The following is a 19,483-nucleotide window of genomic DNA, read 5'->3' on the forward strand; positions in this document are numbered from 1 at the left end:
TTATATTACAATTATATTATTGAGTGGAAAATTACAACTAACAAGCACGTTACATGTAACTTTGTGTTTGCTGGGTTGATTTATAAAATTATGTTTTTTTGACATTTTTTTATTTATATATTTTTAAAGATTTATTTAAAAATTACGTTAAACCTTTTTAAATTTATAAGTTATTTTTAGAAATTATAAAATGAGAAATCTTAAATTTAAAATATTTTAGAATTTACATATGTAAAATGTTCTAAAAAAAAAAAGACTCACATTTATGAAAAGTGTTCCAATTCATATAAAAAAAATCTAAGAAACTTTTTAAAAACTTATAAAAATATATAAAATTGTAAAAAATTCTAAATTTATGTAAAAATTCCGAAACTTGTCAATTCCAAAAAAGAATTCTAAAAAGCGCCCAATCAAAAATTTTTCATGTAAAAATATATAAAAATCTGTAAAATTATGTATCAAAAATGTCCATGCAAAATTTTATATTGTATATTTTTATATAATTTTACATAATTTTATATATTTTTATATAATTCTGATATAATTCTATAAATTTATACATACTTTTACATGAAACATTTTTTATTGAGAAAAAATTATTCATATGTATTTATATATAATTAAATATAATTATGTATAATTATATGTAATTATATATAATTGTAAATAAGCAATTTTTTCCCCGGCAAAATTTTTTTTATACAAGAGTATGTATAAATCTATAAAATTATATCAAAATTATATAAAATTACATAAAAATATGTAAAATTAAATAAAAATATACAATGTAAAATTTTGCATGGACATTTTTGATACATAATTCTATAGATTTTTACATACTTTTACATGAAAAATTTTTGATCGGGCGTATTTACCAGAGATGTTTTTTTTATGTATAATATATTAATATTATTATATTATTATTAACCATTAGTATTATTAATAATTTTCAATCGTCCTTGTACATAGAAGGCACTCTAAATCGAGTAGTAGCTGGACGGAAAAGCGGATTCTCGTCTAAAGCGTAAACCGTTTTTTGTCGTTCTTGCTCAAATTTTGCGTATTCTCTACGATCTTGTACCGAAGTCCAAAATCTAAAAATTAAAAAAATCGATTTATATTTATAGAGGTAGAATATGAAAATTAAACTTCAATGCTTTTTTAGCTCTACTTTGTTAAGTGGTAGATTTATGAAAACACAATTACTTACTTCCATATCAATAAGCCAGTAATTCCAAGTAGTAATACAGCACCAAAAATGATTCCGGGAATGAACGCGGCGTGCATTAACGTACGACAAGTCTATTCAAATAAAATTTACAAAAATTAAAATGTGTGGACATTTAAAAAGAAATTTTTACTTTACCTTACAATGTATAAAATGTATAAACATTTATAATAAGTTAATTACATAAAGAGTTTTCTATAAAAACCAAACGAAAAAGTTAAGTTTTCAAGAAAAAAAAACTTTTTAACTAGTTATAAATATGATTTTCTTCGAACAGAGATATAAAAACAAAGTTTTAGATTTTGATTAATATTTTCAGGACCCATAAAAAAATGAAAACTGTTAGACTTGTTTGGTTTTTGTAAGAATTTTATATTTACTATTTATTTATCCTAAGATGTTTTACATTTATCTCTTTTATAATGACAAAAGTGCAAGACATATTATTAAAAAATGTAAAGTAATAATTTTTTCACGTTTGATTTATAAAATTTTATAAGTTGCTCATAACAAAAACAATTTTTTATATTTTCCTTTGTATAAATATAAATATAATAATTTTCCTTCAGACATACATTATATAGAAACAAAGTTAGGCTTTCTTTAATTAATATTTTGAGAATAAAAAATAAAAACCTCTAAATTTGTTTAATTTTTGTGCAATAATTTGATATTTATATATTACTACCAACTTATATTTATATTTCCAATATTCTATTTAATTTCTTACCGGAACAAAATTGATCACAACGTGACACTAGATACTATTAGAGAATGATTTAACACGTAACTCCAAATTTTTTAAACAATAAACAAGTTTGGAAACTAGGTTTTAATATCTATAAAAAAATCCTTTAATTAAATTTATAAATCTGTAAGTCGTTTGCCTTACCTTGTCAGCGATTCTCAAAATAACTGTTTTATCCAGTTGAAATTCATATATATAAGGTGTGGTGCAGACAGTTCTATCTTGTATTGACCTCACAAAACAGTAATGCTCATCATCTATTAAAAAAAAAATACTTATAAACATTTTTCGAAAGCACTTATAAAATATCTGATTAAATATTTGACGCCGGGACGAAAGAAAACAAGTAGATTGTGCATGTTAAGCGTAAATACCTATATTCACCGTGTCCACTCGTTCGGTTTTGTAAAGAGTCGTATTAGTCTGACATAGTTCTTCCGCTTTCTCCGGATATTCGACCGTGACGTTCACGCAAGAGTTGTAAAGGATACAAAGTCCACTGCCACCTGCGCTCGCGGACGATTCGCAGTATGTGCCTCGATAATATAGACCATCGGCAGCTGTCTCGTTGCATCTACAAATTTAAAAAATTTTACAATTTTAGACAAAAAATATAATATAAAAGTTTATTTATTAATATCAATTTCAGCGTATATTAACATGTATTGTAAATGAAATTAATTTCTTTTTACATATAATTTCATTTACATATAATTATATGTAAAAAATAAAATTATATATAGTAAAATAAAATTATATGTAGTAAAATAAAATTATAATTCCTTTTACATTAATTTCTTTTATACATAATTTATTTTATACATATATATTTATATCATTTTTTTCCATTTTATCATTCTACAAAAGTACAGATATCCTTTTACTTGCAACTATCTCAACTTACAAATTTTCGAACTTACAACCACATTCTATTGACTAAAAATTAGAGTATAAAAAATAATAAAGATAAACTGATAAATAAAAGTAAATAAAGCCTTTACTTTTAAATTATGATTATAATATTTTGTATAATATTCCATAATTTGTGCTTATCAATTTTTAATAAAAAAATTAATCAGACATGTATGTCGAAATTAAACTACAAATTATGAAAAACTATATACACAAAAATATAATATGAAAGCAAATACTATACATGCAAAGTTCTGCACATTTTTAAAAACAATGTATGAATTTCTTAAAATATGTATTTTAATATCTTAATTATATTTCAAATAATTACTGTTTATTCTACAATACTATACCATACTGTAGTATGTGTCTTATCCATAAAATTGCACATGTATTAAAACATTTTCTTAGATTTTTTGAAACAGTTAATCAAAATAAAGAAAAGAGGAAAAAAGTATTATAATATAATGTTTTCATATTACAATTATCTGCAACCATTTCTGATTATATAAAATAAAGTTAGGTATCTAATACAATTTTTATGATCAGAAATGGACACCATATCTAACATAAGCATATATAAATCTAAAAGTTTTACGTATGCTTTGATAAAATTGTATATAATAAAATAAATAATCGTATATAATTACATATAATACCATATACATATAACCATACATAATCATACATAATATCATATAAATCCATGTATAACTATATATAACTTTGTCTTTTTTTTACATAAAAAACAGACATAGACTATTTTTCCCGGTATATAAAAAAAATACAAAATTATTTTTTTAAACATAATTTTTACGCATAAATTTAACTAAAATCTTGATAATATATTAAAATAATTTATCCTCTAATAACAAATATCTTATTTATTTGAGTGAAGGAAGGAGAGAGTTGGCAGGAGGAGGTGAGAAAGGTTCTGAGAGAAGAGGGGGAGGGAGAATGATGGATAAGGATGGTGGAAAGGGAAAGACACGCGGGAGAAAGGAGAGGAGCCATATGAGGAGGGTTAAGAGAGGAAGGGAGAGAGTGAGAGAGGGTGAATGAGAAGGAAAGATTGGTATTACATCTGACTTGAAAAAAATAGGTTGGATATTTGTAAACTTTTATGTACATATATATCAAAATAATGTTAATATAATAGCACTTAAAATATTATTATCAGAAATATAAGACATTATATTGCTGCAATATTAAATTACAATATTTCTAAAGGAAATTTTATTATTGTTGCAATATTGCTGTAATATCTCTTTACGTTTTTGCAATCTTGCGATTAAATATTTCTGCAACGTTACTGTAATTTTTCTGCAATATATGAAAAGATCATGAGTTTTTATATCTTTTTTAAAAGTAAAATAAGTTTTGTTTAGAATATTTTTCTCTAAAGTGCTTTGTTATAAAATTATTCAACTTAAATAATTAAAATAAATTACTATACTCCGTGTACAAAAAAGATTAAACATATTATACGAACCGGCATTGTCCACAATCACAATATCCATGTTCAGCGCATATGTTTTTGCTGCCAGGAGCAATACAAAGTTCATTACCGGACGGGCATTGACAACCATTGCCCTTCCATCCGTCCAAGCAGTTGCAAACACCACATTCGCATATGCCCCGACCGCCACATTCGATTCCGTCGATCTATCATATTTAATGTAATAAATATAATTAATACATACCTATATAATTAATATATATGGTAAGTAATTAAAAAATAAAGTTAAAAATAAATTAAATATGCAAAATTAATATAAATTTTGAATCGATAAGTTGTCTATGTGTATAACTAAATATACATTACTAAATATACATATAATAATTAAATCAATTAAATTACATTACAAACTATACATTTCAATCTTGAATTTGGACTATTCTCAGTACAGCTCTATTATTTTATTAATACATAAATTTAATCTCAATGTGAAGAGAAGAAATGTAAATTAAGAACTAATTTTTATTTGCGAATATGTATCATTTTTTTATATAAAATGTTTATTTAGAAATTTCTTTTTATCTCCAATATATCAGATGGTTTAATAACTAAAATAATAGGAATTTGAGATAAAAAAGAATTTTTTAATACCAAAACATATACTATGTAATGTAATTGAATAAATTTAATTGATTAATATATACTTAATTATACATATAAACAACTTGTGTCTACTTTAAATTGATATTAATCTTGTGGTGTGTGTGTGTGTGTGTGTGTGTGTGTGTGTGTGTGTGTGTGTGTGTGTGTGTGTGTGTGTGTGTGTGTGTGTGTGTGTGTGTGTGTGTGTGTGCGTGTGTGTACAGACTGTGTGTTTATTCAAATAGAAAATATCTTAATTATCATAACATTTCAAATTCAAAGCATTAAATATTATATTATTTATATTATAATATTGCTATAATATTATATTGCAATATTTTTAAGAAGATAGATATCTACAATGTTACAATTTACAACATTTTTACAATGTTATATTGCAATAAAATATTTTGCAATGTTTTTGCAATCTTACTGTGCTAATTTTTTGTCATTTTATATTTTTTGTCATTCAATAATGTGTTACATTATCGTACTTTATCGCAAGGAGAACATTCGCAGAAGTGGCCATTGTATCCCTTATCGCAACTACAAATACCACAAATGCATTCGCCTCTATTTGAGCAAATCTCCCCTCTGTTGATGCATTGTAGCTTATTATCTGTGAAAGAACTCTCGTCACAGTCGCAAATATCTCCTGTAAAAAAGAGTTGTAAGATACACGCACACACATACACACACGCCACACACCACACACACCACACATCACACACACACACACACACACACACACACACACACACACACACACACACACACACACACACACACACACACACACACACACATGTCCGAGTATGACAAAGATTTTCAGATAAAAGTGTAGGAAAAGGGAAGGAGATATTGTCACATGCTCCTACCAGACCATCCGAAGTCGCATTTGCATATACCGCACTCATTGACTCCATGCTCGCAGTATGAACTTTTTATGTTTTTACAATCGCATCCGCACAAAAGTTCAACTTCGATCTGCACTTCAGACGCTTCGGACGCTAACGCGTCGTCAATCACTATTGTTTGTCTCTGGCGAATAAACCAATATCATAAACATTTATATAACTATAATTCTTTTATAACAGACGAGCAATTAAAGAGGTACCAGCAGATAAGTCGAAATCAAGAAAAAATTTTGAGAACTTTTTGTGAAAAAAAAAAGAGCAAACCAACTTTTCCAATTATTTTATAATTTTAGAATTTTTTACGTGAAATGAGAATCAGGCTTATTTGTGGCACAAAACTTAATCTTTATTCGAACTTTTAAATTCCAGTACAATTAACAAAATAGAAGAGATTAACAAAAACATTAAGGAATTAAATAGATTTATCTAACAAATACAAAAAATAAATTTGTTGCAAAACAATTTTTTCAAGGATATAATTGTTGAAATGTAGAGGAATACAAAACAAAAAATTATTCTTCATCTGTATTGTCATCTTTTTTGCTGTAATCAACAGCTGCAGCCGTGCTTCGTCGCGTAATATGAATCAATTACAAAAAATCTTTAAACAATGAAAGAAATACTTTCTGTATATCGAAAAACGCAAAAAACGTAAAATAGGAATGACGTCGGTTTTACCACGATTTTTGAAGGTCGCATTTGCCCCGATCCATGTTTCTTACTTTAAAAATCTATCTTAATTTTTAATAACGAGGCTGCAATAAATTTCCCTTTTCTCCAAGAAATTTTATTGTATATCATTAATAAACAATACTTATCTTTGAACTCCGGGTCTACATTAATAATTTTAATTGACTTTCTGTAAAGGGTAAAAATAAAATCGGAAACCTCAAAAATAATATATTGGCTATAGCTCAAACATTTCAAAACCAAATTCATTAATTGTATTAATCACTAAAATACTGTTAAGTAACAATGCCTCTAATGGCATTTTCCTGTTTTCCATATATGATTATCTTTTTGAGATAATAAAGGAGGTTGGATTTACACAGGAGTCGAGTTAACACCGTCCCGGTATTAAATATAACCAAATTAATGTTTAGAGTTAAATTTTTTACATTATAAAATAATATAAAGTAATTTTAAAATAATAATATTTTAATATTTCTTCCACTGCTTAAAAATCTCAATTAAAGGTATTTTTTTTAACTTTTCTTTTATTTATTTCTTTTTCTGGCCATGCTTCTTTATATGGAAAAAGCATTTTAGATTTCAAAAAATTATTTTTATTGACTTGTATTTGAGCTATAAACATAAACATATAACAAATATACAAAAATTACAGATACTAATAAACGTGTGTGTGTGTGTGTGTGTGTATTAATTAAAAATGATAAGAATTAACAATTTATTTAATATTTTGCTTTTTTTGTTTAATTTTATGTTCTATTCCTACATTAAAAAATGTATTTAATTAAAATTTACAATTAAAATTTTGTCTATAATTAATCATCTTAATAAGTATCTTTTATCTATTTTCTTAATAGTAATGGAATAATAGTTCGAAAATAATAATTTGAAAAAAGCATGTGTTTTAAGCTTAAAAATTTCTTCTTTTAATTAATATTGGCTTTAATTTCTTTTCATTTTGTATAACAATAATTTTATTTTTTTAATTTTACAGAAATTTTTAAAACAATATAATATATAGATATTATATTTAAAAAATCATTAATTTAAATTTTGGTTGACAATGAAAACACTATTAGTAATATGGTGTTTCATCCTATTACATTAATATAATTGTGGTGTCATTATTAGATTATTGTGATTCATTTCTTCATTTTTTAAAATATTATAGTGATATATTTGTGATATTTCTGCAATATTCATGCTACATTTAAATCGGGCCAAAAGTACAAAAAAGTTCTCTTAGTACACATCTCTTAAATTTTTGAATTCAAACAACATATTATATTTCCAAAGAATTAAATTGATTTCTTATAAGGTTTTTTATAATTTTATAATTTGGCAAATTAATTAACATGCATTATAAACATAGCTCACCCACAAACTATTGTTTCTCGGACATTCATCAGCTGTTATGAAGACTTTAAATTCATATATCTGACCTTCTTGTATATCATCGCACTCGGACGTATTTAATTCCACGTTTGTCTTACTTCCACACGCAGACAGATACTTAAGATGTAACGGGCCAGTCGCATTGTCGCGCAGCACTACTTTACTCACTATTTCGTGGTAAGCACTCTCGATGATCTCGAGGATGTTGGAACTGTTACGTGTCAGAGTTGCGACCCTAGCTTGCTCTTTCAGCAAGTCAGCAATTAATTTGTATTCATAACGACGGTCTTCTGTCACGGCAAAGATCAGATTGACTTTGTGCTCATGTAACAATCTGGATATCTCTGCCAAAGAAGGGTAATCATATTTTTTTGCCAAGGAATACTGTCCACGTTCGTCAATGTGACACTGAAAGTCTTGGCGTTCTATTGCTCCCCCTAGCTATCGTATAAAAAATATTCACGCTTATATAATTTAAATAACTTGAAAAATATTTTTTATTTCCTCGTCTCTTACCTTTCCTTCGCCAGCGAAGTGCAAGAATCCATCGGTCGCTACTAGCATCAGTTTCCGCGCTTGATGAGCCCAACCAACTTGATCGCAAACGATTACTTGTACAATCCCATCGAGACCGCCCTCCAGATTATCCACATTACCGGTTACCGAACTATAATTTACCTATAACTCGTGTATATATCATTCGAATCTCTTTTTTCAAAAGTTCTTTAACAACTCAGTTACACAATCAAGAGATACAATAATAACTCCCGCCAAGTATACGCAATTTGAAAAACTACAAATATTATTCTTTAAGGGAATCCAGGAGTGCCTTTGAAATTTGATCGAGGTCGATAAGGTAGAGTCATTTGTGCACATCATTAATGAGATTTTATATGTATTTCTTGTATAGATTTAGAAATCCTTTTCCAGAATTAAAGTACACATATTAATATTAATCTATAAATTGGATTTTATATTGAAAACAAAAAAAATTTTTCTCATATTGCTCTACTTATCGACTTTTTACGTGTACATAACCCAAATTTTCGTTTTTTCATTTTCCAATTTGCGGAATGCGAATCTTTTTTTCTAGGATTCTAATCTTATTTCTAATTGCACGATATTATTCCTGAGAGTTTTTTCTAGGGGGCGACGTGATTATTTTATACATATAAACTATAGATTTTTTGTATGAAGCAAATATTGTCGTTAGGTGACTAATAAATAACAATTTTTTTTTATTACTTTAATCCTGTAAAAGGATTTTGCATTCTGTTACTCCAATTCGAAAATCCAAGTTCCCAAAAAAATGTCGGTAACTCTGTCACTCCCGGATCCCCTTAAAACCAAAAATTCTTGAAAATCTAAAAAATAAGAAAACAATTTCCTATAAAATATATAGTATATATGTATATACATATATGTATAATATATATGTATATATATGTTAATGTATATATGTATTATGTATATACATATACTATATACATATATATTATATATGCATTCATATAATTACTTGTATATTAAAATTTAATTTTAAAGTTAAAAGACATTATTTCATCATTATTTCATTAGAACAAAGATATTTTACTATTCTATTCTGTTTTATAGCTTTTTAATTGTAAGAAATAAAATGTCACAACGTCAATCTATCTTTTTCCCACATAAAAAAATTTTTTTGGTTTTGTATAATATTTGAAATAATTTCAAATCTTTATTACAAAAGATAATTTGATTTATTTTGTTTTACTTTTTTGTTATCGCTAATAATTTAATTCTAATAGACTTTGTTGTACGTGCGTTGAAAGTGATCTTTTTGTGTCACTTTTTCGTGTCAAAAGTCGTCGATTCCTAATGGACTGTTTTCTCGCACAAGTAACTTCCCAGCAAACACAAAGTTACATGTAACGTGCTTGTTAGTTGTAATTTCCCACTCAATAATATAATTGCAATATAACACACGTGTTATATTACAATTACATTGTTGAGTGGGATATTACAACTAACAGGTACGTTACATGTAACTTGGTGTTTGGTGGGTTATTACCGCACCGATTAAGTGTGCGGAAATAGTTGCACAGGAATCGTTTTCACACGACTCTTCTCACACGCTTGATAATTTTTTCACATCTTTGATGTGAAAAACATGTCTTTATTACCACACTCACGTCGTATCACAGACACGTCATCTCGCGACACGCATACGGTCTTGCAGAATTACCAACAATTCACTTTTACAAATCTTAGCTAATCTGTTATTTTGTGAGAACACAAAGCACTCAAAAATCATACTTCAACTCACAGATAACAAAAAATATTGTATGCAACACGTGTTGATCGGCTATTTCCACTCGCCTTCGGCTCATGTATTCACTCGTGGAGGATAGCCGATTTTTCGCACTTGTTACATAATATGCTATTTTCGACTTAAGGGAGAACCTATTGTACTTTACAGGGTCGAAAAAATCGGTTTTTTTTAAGAAATCAATAATATAACTCTTCGAAAATGTTTTTAAAATTTTAAAGCAAAATTTGAAATTTTTCAATAGATTTAGTGCATACAAAGAGTGCGGCGTTTAAATAAATAAACGCATGATCCAGAAAGCGCTTCACTTATTGGCCCCTTGCTTTTCTTTATCAGCTTAGCAAATGTTCGTTAAATTAAGTAAGTTTATCAGTTTTTGTGTATGCCTGGTTTTTTATATCGATAAAAAACCTGTATATCGATTTTTATAAGTGTTTGTATAAATGTGTTTCAACTTGACCATCTGAAGACTTACGCCAAAGTAACTCAATTGTAATGTAAAAATAATTGAAATTGTCGCTTTTATTGCCGCTGAAATTTTTAATGAGAAATATTTTGTTGTTTTAAAAATAATAAATGGATTAAAAATCAATACGGGCCAAAATTACGCCAATATATGCTACGTATGATGCACAGCGAATTTTTATGCAGGAGCGACGACAACTGACAATGAGTTGTACAAGAGAGACCCAAGCAATTCGTATACTGAGAAAAAAATATTGTTAATTAAACTAAATTTTTCTACTAAATTAAATTTTGTCTATTCAAGTATTTACATATTTTCATTAACTATATAAATACTTGAATTGAAATTTGTACATTTAAGTTAAATGCATAAATTCTTGAACTAACAAAACTTTAGTTAGAAAATTTTGTCAAGTCAACAATCCCTGATAACACAAAGAGTTTCAGTTATGTTGCAGAGACGTTTCAATGTTTCAATTGTGTATCATCACATTTGTAATATTTCTGAGACTATCTTTTTCTTAAACATTACACTTGCAACATTTCTGCAATCATCTTAATTGAAACTTTACATTTGAAATGTACCTGCCATGAAGTATTTTGTAATATTACAAATACAAAATTTCTGAAACCTTTCATGATATGTTTGACGCACATTCTCGGCAACGCGGGTACAGCGCCAAAGTGTATTATGCAAGTTACGTCTCATGTCATGGCATCCTCATGTATGCATGTGGGTTATAGGTGTGTTTATGGTAAATAAAAATTATATATAATTTATTTATGGTAAATAAAAAATAAAAATTTGTACAATATTTTGTAAATATTTATAAATATTTTATAAATATTTTTATAATATTTATGATAAATCTTTATGATCTGTCAAATCTAAGCCCACAAAAATATTTATAAAATATTTAAATAAATATTGTAAATATTTTGTAAATATTTTATAAATATTGTGTGCTGTTTGGGATATAATTTAGTTTTATCAAAAGAACAGAACAAAAATATATTTTTATAAGTCATTCCACATGTTATTTCGCATATGTAAAAATCAGTAAAAAAACTGTACATTTATATTTATACATACATATTTATATTTATTTATAAATATTATTTAACTATACGTTTCATGTTTCTGACATCTATTGAACTGATCTATAACAAATATGTATTTATGAGCATCAAGTGTTCATGGATCATCGCGAAGTGCTAGGTTGCGTACGATCTTCAAAGTCAAAAGCAATGTCGACGGCGGTTCAGAGTTGGATGGTTGACCGCAGAAGTTAGGCAATGCCAGATGTGACTATGGTGTGGTGGGGATAATGATGATTGTTGAGAAACGTAAATTTATTTTTTTTTACGTTATAATTATGTTATTTTAATATATTCACAATGGAAGTGCTGTATATATAGGACATGTACCCAAAATATTTTCTAAAACATCAAAATAACGGCGACTTTTACTACCTGGGATAGTCATATTCCCGTAATATTTCAGAAACGTTCTTGCGGACCAAAGCGGACATTTTGACATTGCTGCAACCTTACAGAAACATTGCAGAGACATAACGTAACGTAACTGTAATAATTTCAACATTTCAGTGTTATGTCTCTGCAACATTGCAGAAACTTTTTTGTGCTATCAGGGATATCTTTTTCTTAGTGTAAGATGGCTTAAATTGTTTAAGGTTTTGTTGAACGTTTTGTTCAAAGTTTTGTTGTTTGTTCAAAGTTTAAATTGAGTTTAAACGGTAATATCTACGTAGCGACCTGTTTTGACATTTAATTTTAATAATTTTTTTACGGAAAAGAAAAAAATTAATAAAAAATTAATTTGAGTTTATTATACGTGTTTTAAGGAATACAAATTAATATTTTTATGCGTATAATACACAAATTGGTGGCTGTAAGACGATTCGCGAACGTAGGGCCTTTTTGCAAAAAGCGCTGCGCGACTGGAAACATAACATGAACAATTTTTATCCGATTCACTTCAAATTTTAACTGTATCTTTAAAACTAGATTCTCTAGAGAAAAGCATAGAGATTTTGCGAAATACTAAACATTTTTTTATAAACAATTTTTGATAAATTCTTTTGATGAAAAATAAAACTTTTTTCTAATGCATGTTATTTTCACAAAAATCAATATTTTTCAAATTTCCTACGCTTTTCTTTACTTTTTCGTATATAAATTAAGAAAATTTGTTCATTTTTGTACCAGATAAAGATTTGTAGTTATCTTTCCCGCCGCGTAGCGCTCTTTGAAAAAAGGCCTTGCGTTTGCGAGTCGCTACAGCTGTCAGTTTGTGTACATTAAAAAAAATTTACTAGATTAAAATAAATATTTTTTTAAATAGTACCAAGCAGAAGTTTTGTAAAAAATAAATAATATTTATTTTAAATAAGATAATATTTTCTATAATTTAGGAAACGTATCATACATTTTCTATCAATCTGGAAAACGTATAATACATTTTATAAATTATAAAAAATATTATCTTATTTGAAATAATTTTATTTACTATTTCAAAAAATATTTATTTTAATCTAGTAAATTTTTTTTAGTGTCTTAAACGCATAAAAAATTAATTTGTATTTCTTAAAATATGTCTAATAAATAAGTCTAATAAATAAATTTTTCATTAATTATTTTCTCTTCCGTAAAATAATTTTCAAAATTTGATGTTGAAAACAGGTACATAGGTGTTACCCCTTAATGAGAAAGCTAAAGGTCTAATACTGTATAACCCTAGAATAGCAAATTAACCTCCGAGCAATATAAGTATTCAAAATTATTACATTTGGCGCCAAAAACTTTGAACATGTTTTTCTCGAAATCCGTTTTTTGTATTTTCTTCAATTTTGTGTACACGATTAAGAAAAATCTATTTGGTCAATTGATTGTAAAATTTATCAGTTAGATAAACAGTTAGATAATGGTTAACCATCCTCGATAAACCTAAAAAATTAGTAAGAAATTAATGTTAAGAATTTTTTGTATGAATATAAAAACGCTACTTATAATCAATAAAAATTATAACTTTCTTCTTCAAAGTCGCACGAAACTTTTTTATATTCTTTTAATTTTAGAGGTTTATTTAGCACAAAGTTATATAAAAATTAATGGCAAAATGTAAAATTAAATGTTTATTTATTTAACAATAATAATGCTTTTTTCTATAAAAAAATTTTAATGTACCTTTGAAGTATTATATTAAAATGTAAAATATTTTATAGTGCTAACCCAGGCAGCAAGGTGACGTCCACTGGACGTCAATAATTCGTCATTTAAGTTATTTCGCATATGTAAAAATCAGGAAAAAAAACTGTAAATTTATATTTATTTATAAAAATATTAGTTAACTACAAGTTTCATGTTTCTAACATCTATTGAACTGATCTATAACAAATATATATGTATTCATGAGCATCAAGTGTTTAGGGATCATCACGATTCGAAGTGCTAGGTTGCATACGATCTTCGAAGTCAAGTAACGTCGACGGCGGTTCAGAATTGGATAGGTGCCCGCGGAAGTTAGGCAATACCAGATGTGACCATGGTATGGTGGGTAACGATGCTTGTTGAGAAACAATGTAAATTTTTTTTTTAGATTATAATTATGTTATTTCAATATTTTCACAATGCAAGTACTGCATATGCAGAACATATACCCGAAATATTTTCTAAAACGTCAAAATAACGGCGACTTTTACTACCTGGGATAGTCATAAAAATGACGTCAATTAGACGACACCTTGCTACCTGGGAACCTTTATACATTTTTTTTAATTACGAAAAATAATCTTTTTCGGCCTTTTAAAATAGGTTTCTCCCTTTAAAGAATTCTAAAATCATTGTTTTACTTTATATTTACTTTATATTTATTAAATGTTTATCTGATTTATTTATGCCGTATATTTTACTATTTCCTCGTTTTATTTATTGAACAATATGGAAATATATTCTCCTATTCTCTCCTATCTTAAAATAGAAATGTTCATCGATACTCGAAAGTCTCGAAAGTATTGTTGTCTCTTTTCCGCGATGCTGATTGATTCTCTCGCTGCGCTTATTTCGTGTTCCAAGAGTAGTTGTTATTGCGATTAAATTTTGACAGCTGTCAAATTTGTATAGATATTATCTATACAATTATCGTTGTAATTTATTTTTAAAAAGTAAAAAGGTAAGTAGCGCGCGCGAGGCGCGCGCTTGTATTGTTCTAGTGTTTATATAATAAATATAAAAGTAAAAAATATATAAATATAAAAGTGTCAAGTAAAAGTTTATATAGAATGCATACTTCGTGAATAAATCTCGGTATGTTGTCAGTGAGTTCCAAATGATGCCAAAAAGAATATAACGGCTTACAGACTGCATTTTCACTTTTACATGGATTTTCTTCGTGTTTTGGAAAAATATATGGCATCAAAGGCTTATCGGCGTAGCTTCCAAAACCAAGTCGAAAATTCGTGGTAAATGTACCAAGTGTATTAGCCATCTTCCAACCTAATCCTACCAGAGTTTCTTTATCGTCTTTCATCGACCATGTAAGATCCATGAGATAATAGAGATCCAATGGATAATTTCTAATAAAAAGCAAATGACAAAATATACATATGAGTCATTTCACGGAATCCGCATATGAAATTTGGGATCATACTGTCATCAAGACTTTAATGACAATAAAACACTTTAAAAAGAATTATTAATATTATATATATAATAAAAAACAGTTTTATTAAAATTATATAAAATTTTTTATAAAATTGCAGATACTCTATGAAGATAATTTATTATTATAACAAGTTGTTATAAAATTGCAATAAAAATCCGTAAACATTTTGTATTGCCGAATTAATAGCGTTTTATTAAAATTAATATATATTTAATAAATTTTGATAAAATCATTGTTCAAGATATTCAAAATATAAAATTCAACACTGTCATCAAAATGTTATGAAAATTTTATTAAAATATTGTCTTTCCAGGGAAAAGTTTTTATTTCAATAATTAGTAGAGATCTTTACTTAGCCGGTCTGTACTGAATCGTCACCGCTTGAATGGAGCGCGGTCTGAGTTTCAGTTGCAGTTTCTGCGGTCTCAGTTGTATTGGCTGTACCGTACGGTCATTAGAGACGTCCTGGAAGTCTATGTCCGCCAGTACCCGGAGTGATCCTGGCGGTGACGCGCGTATTTCCGCATCCGGACAGCCAAATGCACGCAGTCGCTCCGGTACATTGCACCTCGGTTTGCCATACGTAGAATTTGAGTATGACTAAGAAGTTCAAGATATGGAAGAATAAGTAAGTCACGGTTACGCATCTCTGTAAATTAAATCATCTTGTGTGTTCAAAAACTTCAATAATTTAATAACTTAACACGTTAAACAGTTATCGCTTAATTTTGGAAAATTAATCAGATAAATTACACAATGATTAAATTCCACACAAATAATTACATATAAATTATACAAATAATTATACACATCGGATAAAGTACACAAAGAATGTATACAGAGTAAAAAAAGATGTTAAGTCTAAAATTTAAAAACAAATTAAAGTGTTTTTGTAAATAAAAAACCTAAACACACACTATAAATTATATGTAATTTTAATATACTTTCAATATATTTTAACGATTCACGTAAAATTGTGTTAATTTATAATAATATAATATACTATAAAGTAACACAAATAATAGCACGTAAAAAAATATTAACATTTTAATACGATTTGGAAGCAAATTATGGAAACATATTTCCTTCAATAAAATCATATTTATAACATTTATAATATCACACAAAAAATGTATTCTTAAAAAATGAAAAATACTTTGATTTAAAAATATTTTATTGAAATAGCGCCAAATATAAATTATTTTTTAATAAGAATAAATTATTTTTAAGGCAAGATTTAAAATTTTTTAATTAAAAATAAAATTTGTTTTAACCCTCGATTGTCACACAGTGTATCCATGTATTAAATAAGTCTTACTTATAGTCTGTTTATACCTTCCTTATACCTTCCTTATAGCTTATACCTTTTTTCTATCTTCAGAATAAATACTCTTTTTTAAGCGTTGATCAAAAAACTACTTTTTTCCTTAATGTACTATATATCAACAGTTACCATATAAATTTTTAACTTAAAATATTTAAAATTAAAAAAGATATGATTTCTTTTAACTGATTTTTTCCAGAAATTACCATTTTCAAAACCCTTTTTAATATGCTTTTCAAATTTTAACATTGTAATAATCAAATAATATTAAAAGAATTGAAGTTAATCCCCAATTTGTTTGATTATCATATCTCTAATAGTTTTAAAACAGTGACCGTTTGAAAATCGAAATGGGTACGCTGTAGCGTACTAAGCAATATATATTATTATGTACGTGACTACAATAAAAAATGTACCAGAGTTTTACATAAATAAAAAATGCTTTCTTGTGTGTAATCTTAATCAAGAATCAATAGTTCACGATTTACTTTATTCTGACATATTTTAACATAAACAACAAAAATATTTCATAAAATATTCATAAGTTTTTAATATAACTTTACTCCAAAATTTTGATAAGACAACACGTATATTAACATTGATATTAATTGATATGAATAATCTTAATATTGATATATTATTAATGTTGTAATATTATTATATATTGGACATTAATTAATTAATCTTAATGATCTTATTGACGTATTATAATTAATTTAATTAAGTAATTTATTATTATATTTACTACTACAAAAAAATAAATAAATAAATAAAATAAAAAAATCGTTTTATTTGTGATAAGCAGCTTCCGAAACCTCGGTAATTGTATTTCAAATGAATGATCCGCACGGCATTTAACTTATTAATAGAAGATTCTGTGACATTCTCGAAATATGAAACATTTACCCAGTCGCTGCACCAAGCACAAGCCAAACTTGCTTCTAAACAATTCTCACAGGTACTTTGAGCTGTGCACAAGCTTAAAATCTTCGTATCAACGCTCAGGCATGTCTTCATAAAATATAGATTCACCATCAGAATAAACGATAACAATGCACGGAACTTCATCTTATAATAACAAGTTTTCACAAAATGTTTAATCATCAACACACATATAAATATATATACATGTACATACATACATATAAATGCACACTGAACCACGTTTAGATTAAAATTGAAATCTTTTCTTGGATCTTTTAAATTTGCGCTTTATCTGTATCAGATATACTTATTTGACTTCTCACGAGCGCCGATTAAGACAATACTACGTTAATTACGAGACAATATTGCAACACGTTGCGCATTGCTTCAAGCGAATTGTTACGCGTGCGTGAGTTCTATTCATCTACAATGTGGCAGGTGCCACATAGGAATCCCAAGTACGGCACGAGGCAATCGGTAACGCAAATAAAACTGTAACACGCATCTGTTTTCCTCTTATCAACGGCACGATAACGATAAAGCTCATATCCACGAATCACCGATTTGGCAAACGAATAAGTTCCCGATTATTCCGTGATGCTAATACTTATTACTCTGATCATCGTATATTATATTGACTGATCTGTAATCCAATGCTATCTGAAAACTAAAGATAATTTTAATTTTTACTTTTTATTTTTCTATTCTTTTTTATTTAAATTTTATTTGGATAATTGCTCACTATTTTTCTTAAAAAAAAAAGGGGGAATTCAATTTTCGAGTGTTTGCATTTAAATTGACAGCAAACGCTCATTTTTGGGTTTTACTCGCAAAATGAGTATATGGCATACACTCAAAATTTGAGTATAATATATTCTTAAAATTGAGAGTTAACTCTCAAACTGTCAATGTTCAATGTTTATATACTCAATTTTTAGAGTACATATTCAATCTTTCAGTATCCTATCCTATCCTCCTCCTATCTAAAAAAAGGCATGTAAAGTCGATTGCTCGCATTTCTCGAAGTTTATTGTTGTCGCTTTTCCGCAATGCCGATTGGTTCTCTTGCTGCGCTTACTTCGTGTTGCAAGAGTAGCTGTCATTGCAATTATGACAGCTGTCAAATTTGTATAAATACTATCCATACATTTATTGTTGTAATTTATTTTTAAAAGGAAAAAAATAAAAAGTTAAGTAGCGCGTATTATCAGTATAATGGTATAAATATTTATTTTAAATATTTTCATAAATGTTTATCATAATTTTTTTTATACCTGACAAACTCGGACATAAAAATATGTACAAAATATTTGACTTCCGAAAACGACCAATCTCCAATTTAGTTCAAATTTTGGAAATTTCTTTTAGTGAAAAAAAACATATGCAAGAAGGATTTTTGGCGACACGAAAATTTTTTTTTAATGTCGGTAAGTAGGAAATCCATAATTTGTAGACAAAAATTTAAATGATGTGTGTGTGTGTGTGAGTGTGTGTGAGTTTGTGTGTGACCACAGCAAAGCAATGTCTTTGTTTATATTTTTTATGGGTGTACTTGTAAAATGAGTAAGTGTTAATACCGTTACCATACATTGTATTGGAAACCTGCAAACACATGTGAACTTTACTTTGTTTGTGCACATGGGTTAGCGACTTGGATGGGGTGCGTGCGTGAGTGAGTGAGTGAGTGAGAGTGAGTGAGAGTGAATGAGGAGTGAGGGAGGAGTGAGGGAGGAGTGAGGGAGGAGTGACGGAGGAGTGAGGGAGGAGTGAGGGAGGAGTGAGCGAGG

The 19,483-nt window shown here is 27.5% G+C and overlaps 1 protein-coding gene across 4 annotated transcripts; it reads right to left on the reverse strand.

Moving 5' to 3' along the window:
- Positions 1 to 857: 857 nt before the first annotated feature.
- Positions 858 to 18,304, reverse strand: LOC105834738 (integrin beta-nu). Of its 4 annotated transcripts, XM_036284332.1 has the most exons (13): positions 17,915 to 18,301; positions 17,679 to 17,840; positions 15,801 to 16,048; positions 15,074 to 15,359; positions 8,508 to 8,669; positions 7,974 to 8,432; positions 5,868 to 6,030; positions 5,484 to 5,644; positions 4,381 to 4,553; positions 2,351 to 2,550; positions 2,121 to 2,233; positions 1,211 to 1,302; positions 858 to 1,094 (listed from the first exon to the last, which is right to left on the reverse strand). In XM_036284332.1, exons 2-13 carry the CDS (start codon positions 17,838 to 17,840, stop codon positions 950 to 952), a joined length of 2,364 nt encoding a protein of 787 aa, XP_036140225.1. In that variant the 5' UTR covers positions 17,915 to 18,301; the 3' UTR covers positions 858 to 949. The 4 variants fall into 4 exon arrangements, with proteins under 4 accessions (XP_036140225.1, XP_036140224.1, XP_036140223.1 ...); XM_036284331.1 differs by having other exon boundaries at positions 5,484 to 5,608; positions 17,679 to 18,304; XM_036284330.1 differs by having other exon boundaries at positions 17,679 to 18,301.
- Between the last annotated feature and the right edge of the window lie 1,179 nt (positions 18,305 to 19,483).

Source organism: Monomorium pharaonis, chromosome 3, assembly GCF_013373865.1.
Source record: "Monomorium pharaonis isolate MP-MQ-018 chromosome 3, ASM1337386v2, whole genome shotgun sequence".
NCBI classification, from domain to species: domain Eukaryota; kingdom Metazoa; phylum Arthropoda; class Insecta; order Hymenoptera; family Formicidae; genus Monomorium; species Monomorium pharaonis.

Excerpts from the sequence above, each read along its gene's own strand:
- LOC105834738 (XM_036284330.1), bottom strand. The coding sequence starts at position 17,912 with ATGTATGTACATGTATATATATTTATATGTGTGTTGATGATTAAACAT. Across the intron at positions 6,031-7,973 it reads CGAGAAACAATAGTTTGTGG|AGACAAACAATAGTGATTGA; the intron begins GTGAGCTATGTT and ends TTTATTCGCCAG. Across the intron at positions 1,303-2,120 it reads TTTTGAGAATCGCTGACAAG|ACTTGTCGTACGTTAATGCA; the intron begins GTAAGGCAAACG and ends TTATTTGAATAG.